The following is a 12,469-nucleotide window of genomic DNA, read 5'->3' on the forward strand; positions in this document are numbered from 1 at the left end:
AGTTCCACAAGATGGCAGCCTGAACACTTCAAACCCTCCTCCCAACTCTGGTCCAACCAACTCCTGTTTATTGCCAAAAGTCATGACTCACTGAGGTTCCTCTGCTCCCCGCTACCTGCTCTTGCAGCCTTATTAGTTATTTGTTGCTTTAATATTTCCTCTGGATCAGCTATACTGGATCCTAGACCAGCCACAAAATGCCTTTCTTTCTCACTAATAGGAGAATGCAATTTTTGTTGGGAACAAATTTATTGAGTAAGGGACCTTGCTTTCTCATTGTCTTTACTTGTTAATCCACCAATCTTCTAGCTTCTGGGTCTGTAGTTAAAATGTTTGATGGAAATATGATTGTTTTGTTTTTGTTGTTAAGTAATTTATTATGACCGGTGGAAGCTCGGATACTTTTTTTTTGCACTTACAAGTTAAATGTTTAAGTAAAAACTTCCCCCCACCCCCCACAACACCTCAATGAGCCCTTTTTATTTGCAAGTTTGAGCTTTTTTCTTTTCCAGCATCAATATTTTTTAAAGTTATTGCCCTGCTTTCGTCTCTTTTTTATCCCTCTCTCTCTGAATTTGCCTCTTAGGTTCTTGAATTTATTCTCCAAGCCCTTTATATTTTTTCATTATGAATTACATCTTTTTCTGTGTTTGCTGTGTTCTGAACTGTTCGTCCACTTGCTCTTCCAAACATCCAATTTTTACCTCAGCAGTGAAGTCCTTCAACTCAGTTCTCTGAAGACTTTTTAAATGTAAAAACCATGTTATTTTAGTTACTCAAAGCTTTTAAATCTGTAATTTGATTGGCCTCAGGCTCTTACAGATATTTGTTTGTTTGTATAAGATGTCCTGTCTCCCAGGAGATCCATTTCCTCAAAGGTTGCCTGCCAGTTATGGGTGTTCAGCTCACACTTCCTTTTCCTGGCTGTTGAGTCCCATTTGGTGTTCTCTTACATGATTCTGAGTCTCTTTTTTTGTGGAAGTTGTTTTTGTCATTGGTAATAGCTAACCCTAGGGTGGCAGGAATTCTCAGTGTTGGCTGGCAACCTAGTGACCTGAAAGTTGCTGCCTCTCTAAGGAGCCCTGGGAAGTAACCTTTGTGCTCCCAGCAGTGTGTGGCCTGTCCCCTCCTTCTCAGTTAGAGGGCTCTCAGAGACTCCAGATTAAGGAGGAATCAGTCTCTGCTTGAGTCTCCAGTTTTGCAGGCCCTGAGATTATCTCCATAAAATGACACAGTTGTACAAATGTCTCCCTCCTCCCAGGACAATTTGTGAAGCAGGTGGACCCCAGGTCCCCACCCCCACCCTGAGCAGGAAGCTGAAGGCCTAGCCTCAGGCCTCTGCTCCAGGAATCCCTGTTTCTCATTACTCTTGGAGCTGAACACAGGGCTGCTCTTTCCTCCTGGAATCTGGCAGAACCTGAAACTTTGCAGAAAACCAGCCCCCATGCTCTCTGCCTGTTGGCTGGGTCCCAACTGCTGCTCTGCTTGGCATTGTACCGAGGTCATAATTGGGAGGAGGGGGTTGCAGGTGTTCTGTTTAGGCAGCTCTGGGAGGCCTTCTCAGGACAAGGAAAGAGCTGGCGAATTTAAAATAGAAGACCTAAGATAGGAGTCTAAAAACATGCACTGCACTCCAAGCAAAGAGGAAATGAATGTCAGGAACTGAAAATCAGTATGTTATGTAGACGCGGGAGAGAGGGGACCTAAAGTGTAGCAAAGACTGATGGTTAGGTTGACCCTGGGACTCAGCGGGAAGGAGTGCTGTAATCAGGGAGTCACAGCGAAGCCTTGGGAAAAGGGTGGTGATGTGCCATATATTGTTCAGAAGGTTAAGTCTGAGAAAGATGCCTGAGGTCAATATTGCTGTAGGAAGAGCACAGGTTCCTGAATTAGGAGAGATATAAACATATATTTAACCTCTTTGAGATTAATACTATATAGGTGACATTATCTATATTTATATCTCCTCTTTGAGACTCAGTGTTCTCATGATTTCATATGTAATTCATAGATTTCTTAGAGGATTGATAAAGAAAAAGCACCAAACATATGGAAGGCATGTAGTAAAGATTATATTTCTCACTCTTTTCCTGTTAGACTGTAAATTCCTTGAAAACAATAACTCTGTATCTCTAGCACTTAACATAATGTAGATTAATAACTGTTTTTACAATATGAGGGAGTCATTCTGGACACAGAATCAGCAAAAGGGGTTCCTGGTGGGAGCAGCAAGTAGTACAATATGGAAGAAAAAAAAGGACGAGCTATAAAGTGAGGGTATCAAACCTCATCCTCTGCCTCCGTGTTGTTTCCATCACCTGGCATTGTTTTCCCATAAAACTACATTATAAAGCTACATTATAAATTTGTCCTCTTATATATAGTTTGCCACCAATCAAACCATTTCTTAATTCCAGTGCATCTCTTTGAGAATGTTCAAGAAGACCTCTGGCATGTGAATTATTTTAGTTTCTGGACCTCAACTTTAGAACTGGTCATACTCTAATGTTACTGTGTTGTAAAACTTGCTGTGATGATTATAAGATAGGTTCCGCTTCCTATCAGTTCTCTGATGTGGCATTTGGATTTACCTTATAGGCAATGGAGCATTCTTATGAGAAATATATGCAGGGAGTTATGGGGCCTGACTTGCAATATATCAAAAAAACTAAGATGGGAACATGGAAGATCGCTGCAGGAAGAAAGTTCCACAGGCAGTAACACAAGTCTAGAGGGTTTTTCAACTATGGGGAAAAGAAACAAGATGACAGTTAAGTGTGGAAAGTTTGAGAAAGATTTCAGAGATACTCAAGAGTTGATGCCATAAGGAAAACCACCAGTGTTGTAATTCTGTTTTATGGAAAAGAAGAGGGAAATCATAAATTGAGTTTGGGACAATCAAGAGAGCTTTCTAGGTATAAAGGATGTTTGATTAAAGACCAGTACTTAGAAGATTGAGTTTCCTTCTCCAAGCTGCTCAGTTAGTTCTCTTTTTTCTGTTCTCATGAATGATTTGACCCCAGAAGGAAAAATTGCCTAGGACAAATTAGCACTTAGCTACAGGAAAATCACCAATCCCAGAAAAAAACACTAATATGTTCCCAACTAACAGTAGCTATGCATGTCATTTCCTTATGCAAAAATCAATTTATAAACCAGACAGTGTTGAAGAAAGTCTACTTTTTCTGAAGAGAAAGAACGTGAGCTATGAAGTCAGAAAGTCCTTATTTTTTGTCCTGACTCTACTGGGTAATCAATGAGCTGTTCCGAGATGCTCTCATCTGTGAATTGAACTAATATCAGTCTCATAAAAGATTTAATGACATAATGCATATAAAACAGTAGAGGTCCTAGCACATAATACATGCCCCACAAACATTCAACATTCTTATTAATTGATATTCCTTCTCAAAGATAGAACTGTATTTAGTGATGGAAAGTTTTTACAGAGATGACTATTACATACATATTTATAGTATATAGATTTGAGACCTATGGTATTATGTTAACAAATTACAAATACATTATCTGCATCAAAAGTTAGTGTATGAATTCAATGATTATAAGGTATAGAATTGTTAAGTGACATAAGGTATTTTATTTTCTCAAAAAGTAATGCCACATCTACCTTTATCTTTCAAATGTGGCCTTGATATTCTTTTCAAAATTAGGTATCCCAAAATATCAGGTTTTCAAAAACTCTTTACAAGTTAATAATAATAAAAAAAGGAGAATAGTGGAAAAATAATATCAAATTACTATAAAAGAAAAATTTATTGATACAAAGGACATAAAGCTGATAACATACATAGTCACTTAAACTGGAAAAATGTAGATAATAAACTTTCAAATGGGATGATCAAGTGTATCAAATTTGGGGGAAACACAAACATATTGTATTTCTATACCTTAGTAAAACTGAACAAAAATGGAATAAGAAATTTATCTTGACAACTGAAAAGACAAGTTTGACTTAGGAATCCACATAGGAGAAGATGGAGTTCATAAAGCACAACTTGTTTTTATTTTTTGGACAGCAAAAAACATAATACATTACTTTTCTGTCCAATATAATACATTACTTATTTATATTGATAAAATCCCGAAGTCTTTAAGTAGTTATTAAAATATTCACACACATATAGGATTTCTTGTCAAAATGTATCTTTCTCCAACCACAAAAATTGAAGAGGAAAAATATTTTTCACTTTCCTGAAGTCTTTCATGTTTACATAGATCGCAGTTTTCTCTTTCCTCTTAGCACACCTCTGGAAAGCTGATTGAATGCAAAGCTCCTTAACAAAATATCTGCCTTTTAAAAGATGTTAATTTAATATACAAGAAAAAGAAAGCCTCTAGGGGAAAAGCATAAAGAAGCTAGGAAAACAGGATATCAGAAAGCCATTTAGTTTCCTTTATACAGTTGATTAAAGCCTTCTCTTTAACCTTCATTATAAATCAAGTGCATTAATTGCTAAGCTGGTTTTAAACAATTAATATTAACCGTCCTCACTCTTATCCCCGAGTTCCCCGAAAAGCAATAGTTGAATTCTGTTTATTCAGTGTAATGAATCAGTATTTCATTTAAAATAGAACCATATAAGCCTGTCTCTATTTATGTGAGATATAAACGTCACTCTCATCTACATACAGAATGCTATGTCATAGAGAAATCACAGTTGTAAAATAATAGTCATTAACAATGTCATTTTGAAGTAACTGATAAAAGGGAAAGATGTATGAACCATTTTAGAAAACTGACTGCACTTCCTAAAACCATCAGAGCACTGTGTATCTCATTATTCTGCTGAAATAGCTTATAGAATCATAAATAGCTGATGCACAGTTCCTGTAATTAATGTTCTGCAGTTAAGAACGGCAAGTCAACGTTCCTTTGGGTTCCATTTTTAGAAAATAGTGGATATTTTAGTCATTTGCATGGCTTTATAGGTAAAGTTAAAACATATACACAACTACACATACTGACTTTTGGAGTACACACTTGGTGACTTCTTTTCCATGTGATAGCTCTTTGGGGTTGTGCGATGAGAAGGTACGGAGTATCTATAGCTACTGCTCTTTTCATTGCCACAAGAAGCACAGCAGAATATTGCCCCTCCAGCCAACAGCACCAGTGCCGTGATCCAGCCTAGGTAGAGGGCTTCTCCAAGCTCACGTTTTTGGCCGTTATCCACTATTGGGTTGTAGAAGTCTCTGATGATGGAATTGGCAACCCAGCTCACAGGGATGAGCACCACCAGGCTGGTGATAACGAACATGATTCCAGCAGTGAGCAGGATATGACCCTTCGCCTTGTTGTCGTCCCCAGTGCATCTGGTGCATTTCATGCCCAGGATGGCCGTCATGAAAGCCAGGAAGGACAGCAAGGAAGCAGCACACATGAGTCCTCTGGATGCCTGTAAGTCCGGAGAGAGAGCCAGCAGGGAATCATAAATTTTGCACTGCATTCTGATGTTAGCTTGCCTTATGCAATTCATCCACAGTCCTTCCCAGATGTTTTCAAAGACCACAATGTTGCTTCCAATGAAGGCAGACACTCTCCATTGAGGCATGATGGTGACAGCCACTGTGCCCACCATGCCAGCACCACCAAGCACCAGCGCAGCGTATTGCAGAGCAGAGGTAGCCATTATCCTCTGCTATGGGTTTGACCGACTGGACTCCTGAGGTAGTAGGGCTGCTCTGAAGCAAGGTGCTCTGTGTCCCAGGAGAGAAGAGCTTTCCTCTAGCAATGAACTCAGAACCCAGTGGTTTTTCAAATAAGAACAGCTTTGCTACTTCCAGCTAGATTAAATCCAGTGTTGGCTGGCTGAGCCCCCCTCCCTGTTCCCCCCACATTAACAGGTAAACTTACAAATCAGGTGGGGCAAGTTTCTTGGCCAATAAGAGGGGGATGGTAACCAGGTGTGTCTAAACCGACAAGAGATACTTGGAACGGCTGGACTGGCACATAAACATTCTTTGTACTTCTCAGTGTTCTAAGAAGACAGCAGTATGTTTACCTATAGGCATAATTAGGAATGTTTGCACAATCATCAAAAAATGCACCAATCCCTTGTCACATGAAAAGGTACACCGTGTACAGGCAATTCTGTAACTGAGTAAGAGCTGCTGTGACAAAGGTATAAAATAAAATGTCAGCCTAAGAAATTGGCTAGGACTTGTCAACATGCCAGAGTGAAAGAAGAGTAGGGGATTGATAGATTTCTCATACCTGGGGAACCACATTCTTTGGGACACATGGGATCCAAGAGGGTGATTTAATTTGCCTACAACTTCAAAGCAGGCTCTGCTGGGATAAAATCAGGGAACAGACCATGCTGAAGGATGAAATGAGGCTCAAGTAATTAAATACATAAGTTGTCCCTTCATGGCACCAAGCACATATCGTTTTCTTTTGAGCCAGGAAAACGACCTATTGGAATTTGAACCTTGATTTACAAGGGGGAAAAAAAAAACACTGTATAAGAAAAAAATACCTATTGGAATTTGAATCCTGATTTATGAGGAAAAAAAATTGTAAAGACAACCAAAAAAAGAATCTATTTGATCTTATGTAGCAAACACTGCAATAGCAATTAAATGATGAAGTGATTTACAGATCGCTGGTTTATTGTTGCTTTATGTTTGCTGCTCTGTCCTATTGGACTGAAGCAACTAGAAACCTGCAGATGATACCAGTCCTGGATCCATACAAATGGCTGATATTTCTAAACAAAATTTTTATAAGACGAGGTCACTATAATGATTGAACGAAACGTGTCTTCAATACCATGTCTGCAAAAGGAATTAGAAGCCCCTGAATGTAGGGCAGTTTGAACTGTTCCTTCTCAAAATAATGATGATTTAACAGTCACTAAAATAAACATACATGTTGATATGAGAAAAATCCGCCAGCGATGATCTCGTGAAGATCACCTTGAGCTCTCTGTCATGTCTTTCCAAGCTTCAAGCTGTACTTTAATGCTTTTCCTGTTTGTATCATAAAAAAATATAATTTCTTTACAATTTTACTTCTCTGCTTCCTCGTACTACCTTAAATGTGAGTACGGGAGAAAGTGTTTCCCCCTCACTTATTAAACTTTGAAAGTGTAATGGTCCAAAAAATCTGAGTATTTTACAGAGATTATGGAAACAAAAATGGTGGTAGGGAGCGGAAGAGGAAGATGCCAAAATCAACTGTCTTCTAAAAACATAAAAAAGGAATATATAGTCGTTTAAGTTGTTATTATTTTATTTTAGTAGACTGGACATGTTGAAAGTAAGAAAGGAAAATTTAAAGCTTGATATTTACAGTAATTTTCTCATTTGTTGACCTGTTAAGGACTAATTTGCAGTGTGTCCCTTATGCTGACAGAAAGTATCTAGCATTTTCTCCTTCAGGCTTTGAGATGCAGAGGGAGATAGGTTAATCTTGGGAAAACTCACCTACAACCCACAAAAGGAAAGTTGAAATCAAATCAGCAGATTTTTTTTTTCAATCTTTCATTTTCAGTCTAGGAAAGGGGCATGATGGACAGAATTGGAAAATGAAAAAGAAATTATATAATTATTGATATAATGACAGACCAGAAAAAAAATTTTTTTTTGGTAATCAAATCAAAATTTATTTTCTAAATTTGTGTGTGATGTATTTTTTAGACACCGTGTTTTAAATTGCTAAACATCCAGATAAAAATGGAAAAACTTGAGGTAAATAGGTATCTATATATTTGAGAGCCTGGGAGTGCCTCCCGTGTATGCAGTGATGTATCTGTTTGCTTTTCATGCTACTAAACCTTTCTTCCCTTAAGCACTGAGCTGTACTAGGAACTTATTTCACGCAAAAATATTTTCCTCATTTCAAAAATATTAGTACTTTCCTACTGGAATTGCCCAGCCAAAAGATTAGGATCGGAATGTAAAAAAACAACCCTAAGCTTACAATAAATAATTATCGAGCTAACTGCGCTAGCAGAAACTAACCCAGAGCATCCAGGTATGTTTCTTATTACACAGTGATCCAATTAATCCCATGATAATTTGAAATAATTGTGCCCTAAAGGTCAAGGAAAATGAGAAAGACAGGGGAAAATGGTAATAATAAGTTCACTAGGGACCAAGAGACTTAAACTCCAAGATTAAAAAGTAAAATGAACTGTTTGTCTACTTTTCGATAATATTCTGTCCTACTGAGATGATTAACTTGCCTGCAAAAGTCAGATAGTAGTCATTAGAGAATTTCAGATTAATAACATTTTTGCTGTTCTTTAATTCAGAACTACAAGGCAACCTATACACAGTAGTCTATAATCTGTACATCCACTTCTATGGAAGAACTAAAATATTATCAAGGACCAAGGAAGAAAAGCATGCTCATGTTGACCCACTGTGTTCCCTCTCTGGAGATCTCCCTTTTGTCAACATTATCAGAAGCATGATTTAAGTTTAGCAATTAAATTCAGTCCTGATAACTACATGACACCTGCAAATGTTTTCTCTTTATAAACGATAACACACAATCTCGCTGTCAGACTGCCCTTGTTGTCATTCTTATTTTTACAGCAATTAATCCTTAACCAACAACTCTTTAGTCTGGGGTTCCTATTAATTCTCATCACTCCTTGAAATAATCTTTGCTTCTGCCAATCAAACAATAGTCGCCAGTTTCTATTGTTTTCTGGATTTATTTTTTTCTGTTGTGTTGACAGTTTTCAACCTTATTTATTTTTATTTATTTTTCACTGTCAATTAACTGTATTTGTTTGACCACCTTGTCCAGAGAAAACAGATAAACATATCAATAGATCTCTTTGTTTGTTGTTCCCAAAATAATACTGCGCATCGCTACACGTTCTTGAAATATTGTCCTATTTGTCCGTTGTGCTGACTAGCTGCTCATGTTATCTGTTCCCAAAGGTCTGTATCCATGACCATTAGTAGCCCTCCATATTCACCACCTCATATTTATATTTAATTGCTCTGTTTAAAAATGAACTTCTCCCTGTATAGTAATTGTCTAGCATCTTAGTCAGCTTGAACAACATACTATAGACTGGGTGGCTTAAACAACAGAAATTAGTTTTTCCTAGTTCTGGAGGCTGAAAAGTCTGCGATCAGGGGACCAGATGGTGGAGTTCTGGTGAAAGCGCTCTTCCTTTTCCACAGGGAGCTGTGGCCGTCTTCTTGCTATACCCTCACATGGCAGAGAGGGAGAGGGAGAGAGTTCTATTCTCTTTCTGTTCTTATAAGGACACGAATGCCTTTATGAGGGCTCCACCCTCACAACCTTATCTAAAGTTAATCATCTCCCAGAGGTTCTCCCTCCAAATACCATCACATTGAAAGTTAGGGTTTCGACATATGAATTTGGGAAGACACAACCTGCATCCATAACATCAGCTACTAACTAATCTGCTCAATTAATTTCTCATAATTCTAAAGGGTCTATTCTTATTGTTTCAAGAGTTTCTTCCAGGATCAAAAAGGAGGTGGGGGCTGGGGCAAACCTAAGTAAAGAAAATAGACAATGAGAATAATGATTATTGAAAGGCTTTTATCTTTCTTCTACTTTTCATTGCATTTTTAAAAATTGAAATCTGAGTTGTGGTGAACTCTGACATATTTTGGGAGGCAGGTTCATTGAGTATGGTATATTGGATATCCCCACTAAAGGACTGGAAATACGAGGAAAAGAAGTTTTCATTGAACTATATCCTGGAGGACTTTTTTCTCTAAATTAATAAGTAATTTCTATGGACAAAATTGATAGGAATCAACCTAAATTTAATGCTTTGGGAAAAATTTTTAAAGGAGCTGGAATTTGCTGGTAATAACAATGTCTACTGATTAGTAAATGTTTCTGTGCCACTGGTTCCTTACACGCACATTACACCTTAAATTTAAAACATCCAGAGAAGACCCTTTTTATAATTGAATAAATTAAAACTCAATAGCGAGGGTGCTTTTTCTAAGGCCATACAGCTATTGTTTGCTGGATTCACAGAAATGGAACACAGATTTGTATCTAAAACCCTTGTTCTCTCCTGTATTGTCTACTACGTCCCAAAGAAAGCTGGAGAAAGGGAATTTCTCATGTTGACACATATATTCAAAGTTAATGAAGAAACAGAATTTGTTCAGCACAGTTTTGTTTTCTTCGCTAGCACATTGTTGAAAACTATTTGTGTGGTCAAGCGTTATGACTTTTTAAAAAAATATCTGAGTCACTGATATTTGAAATGCATATTTTTAGATTCTTTATTCAGAGAACTTTCCACTGGAATAACCACATCACAATGATTCTTTATTTAGAGTTTCAGAGAGTAGTCAATCTGATGTCACTATTGGCATACCTTTCTTGTCAATCTCCCATTCTTGTCTTCATGTTGATAGTTTGTTAATTATAGACTAGGTCACGGTAGTTTATGATCTAGCCACCACTGCACATGTATTTTGCTGAAAGAAGAATTCAACAAATTCAGTGAAATGACCATGAAGAGCTTCATATATCAGTGCCCTCTACTTATTGTTAATACAGGAAAACTTCCCTTTGTATTTTACAGGGATTTATTAATGACTAACAGAAGTATGATGCTATAGTTACCTTCATTAGTCCACTAGAATTACTCACTAACAATTAATCCATCTTTGACCAAAAGCCAAAATAAAAACATTTTTAAGTTACATAAAACTACAGTCTACAAGGTTATTTTTGGAATTGGTTGGAGAACAAATTTTTAAAAACCTCTTAATTTCATGTAATAATCCTTTCTATAAAATTTAAAGGATGATGTGTTCCTTTAAATGAGGACAACAAAGGGTCCATAAGAGAATTTAGTCACAAAGTCATCATCTCCCTTGAGAAAAGAGACATATTTCTAGCCAGGTGGAGACATTCATCAGGACTGGAAATAGTAACATCAGGTAATGAATGGGGACAAAAAAGAGCATTTCTCATAATTTTATTTTGAATCCAAAGCAATTCACATCAAATTTAAGTCAGGTTAATTATGTAAACAAGAGAAAAGAAAAAGCATGTAGGATGAACTCTTCAATATGACTACATATGCCTAATATATATATATATTTTAAATATTACCTTAAAAGGGAGCTTCCGTAAGACTATCAGGCATTTTCTCAACAGAAACTTTTCAGGCCAGAAGGGATTGGCAAGAAATATTCGACTTTATAAAAGCAAAGATGTACAACCAAGATTACCCACCAAAGCTATCATTTAGAATCAAAGGACAGATAAAGAGTTTCCCAAACAGGAAAAAACTAAAGGAGTTTATCAACATCAAACCAGAATTACAAGAAATCTTACGATGACTTCTTTAAGACAAAAAAGAAAAGAAAAGATCAAAAATATGAATAATGTAACTGCAATATCTACATATCTATCAACAATTACTTATAATGTAAATGGGTTAAATTCTCCAATCAAAAAACAGTGTGGCTGAATGGATTAAAAAAAAAAAAAAAGACCCTTACATATGCTGCCTGTAAGAGATTTATCTCAGATCAAAAGACACACAGGGACTGAAAGTAAAGGAATGGAAAAAGATTTTTATGAAAATGGAAATGAAAAAAAAAGAATAAAAGCTGGGATAGCAATAGTTAGACGAAATCGATTTTAAAACAAAGGCTATAACAAGAGACAAAGAGCTAGTAATCCCATTTCTGGGTAGTCATCCAAAGAAACCCAATATGCTAGTTCGAGGGGACGTGTGCATCTACATGTTCATTGCAGCAGTGTTTACAATGGCCACAATATGGAGGCAGCCGGGGTGTCCATCAATGAATGACTAGATAAAGAGGAGGTGGTGTACATATACAATGAAGTATTGCTCAGCCATGGAAGGGAATGGGTTCTTACCATCTGTGGCAGCATGTATGGACCTGAAGGGTGTTGTGCTCAGTGAAGTATGTCAGAGAGAAAGAGAGATGCAATGTGATTTCATTTATATGTGGAATCTAAAGGACAAAATAAACAAACAACAAAAACAAACTCATAGATACAGAGAATATTTTAACGGTTGAGGAGGGGTATTAGGAGCGAAAAAGAGGAAGAGATTAAGAAGTACAAAATCGTCATGGGGATGTAAAGTACAGCATAGGGAATATAGTCAATGATACAGTAATAAGTATGTATAGTGCCAGGTGGGTACTAGACTGGTCAGGGAGATCACTTCTTAAATTGCATAAATGTCTAACCATATGCTGTACCCTGAAACTATATAAATAGTATTAACGGTCAACTGTAATTGAAAAATTAAAAAGGGGGAGAAAAGGTGAAGGAGAATAAGAGATCCAAATTTCCAGGTATAAAACAAATAAGTCATGGGGATGTAATATACAGTGTAGGGAATATAGTCCATAATATTGTGATAGCGTGGTACAGTGTAAGATGTTTGCTGGACTTGCCATGATGATTACTTCTTTAAGTATATAAATGTTGAATAGAATA

At 36.9% G+C, this 12,469-nt stretch overlaps 1 protein-coding gene across 1 annotated transcript; it reads right to left on the reverse strand.

The window, feature by feature from the left end:
* Window positions 1–471: 471 nt before the first annotated feature.
* Window positions 472–5,845, reverse strand: CLDN8 (claudin 8). Its single transcript, XM_033091986.1, has one exon. It carries the CDS (start codon window positions 5,649–5,651, stop codon window positions 4,974–4,976), a length of 678 nt encoding a protein of 225 aa, XP_032947877.1. The 5' UTR covers window positions 5,652–5,845; the 3' UTR covers window positions 472–4,973.
* Between the last annotated feature and the right edge of the window lie 6,624 nt (window positions 5,846–12,469).

The sequence above is a fragment of the Rhinolophus ferrumequinum genome, chromosome 2 (genome assembly GCF_004115265.2).
Source record: "Rhinolophus ferrumequinum isolate MPI-CBG mRhiFer1 chromosome 2, mRhiFer1_v1.p, whole genome shotgun sequence".
NCBI lineage: Eukaryota > Metazoa > Chordata > Mammalia > Chiroptera > Rhinolophidae > Rhinolophus > Rhinolophus ferrumequinum.

What these genes read in the sequence shown, in the direction of transcription:
- CLDN8 (XM_033091986.1), bottom strand. Translation starts at nt 5,651, where the DNA reads ATGGCTACCTCTGCTCTGCAATACGCTGCGCTGGTGCTTGGTGGTGCT.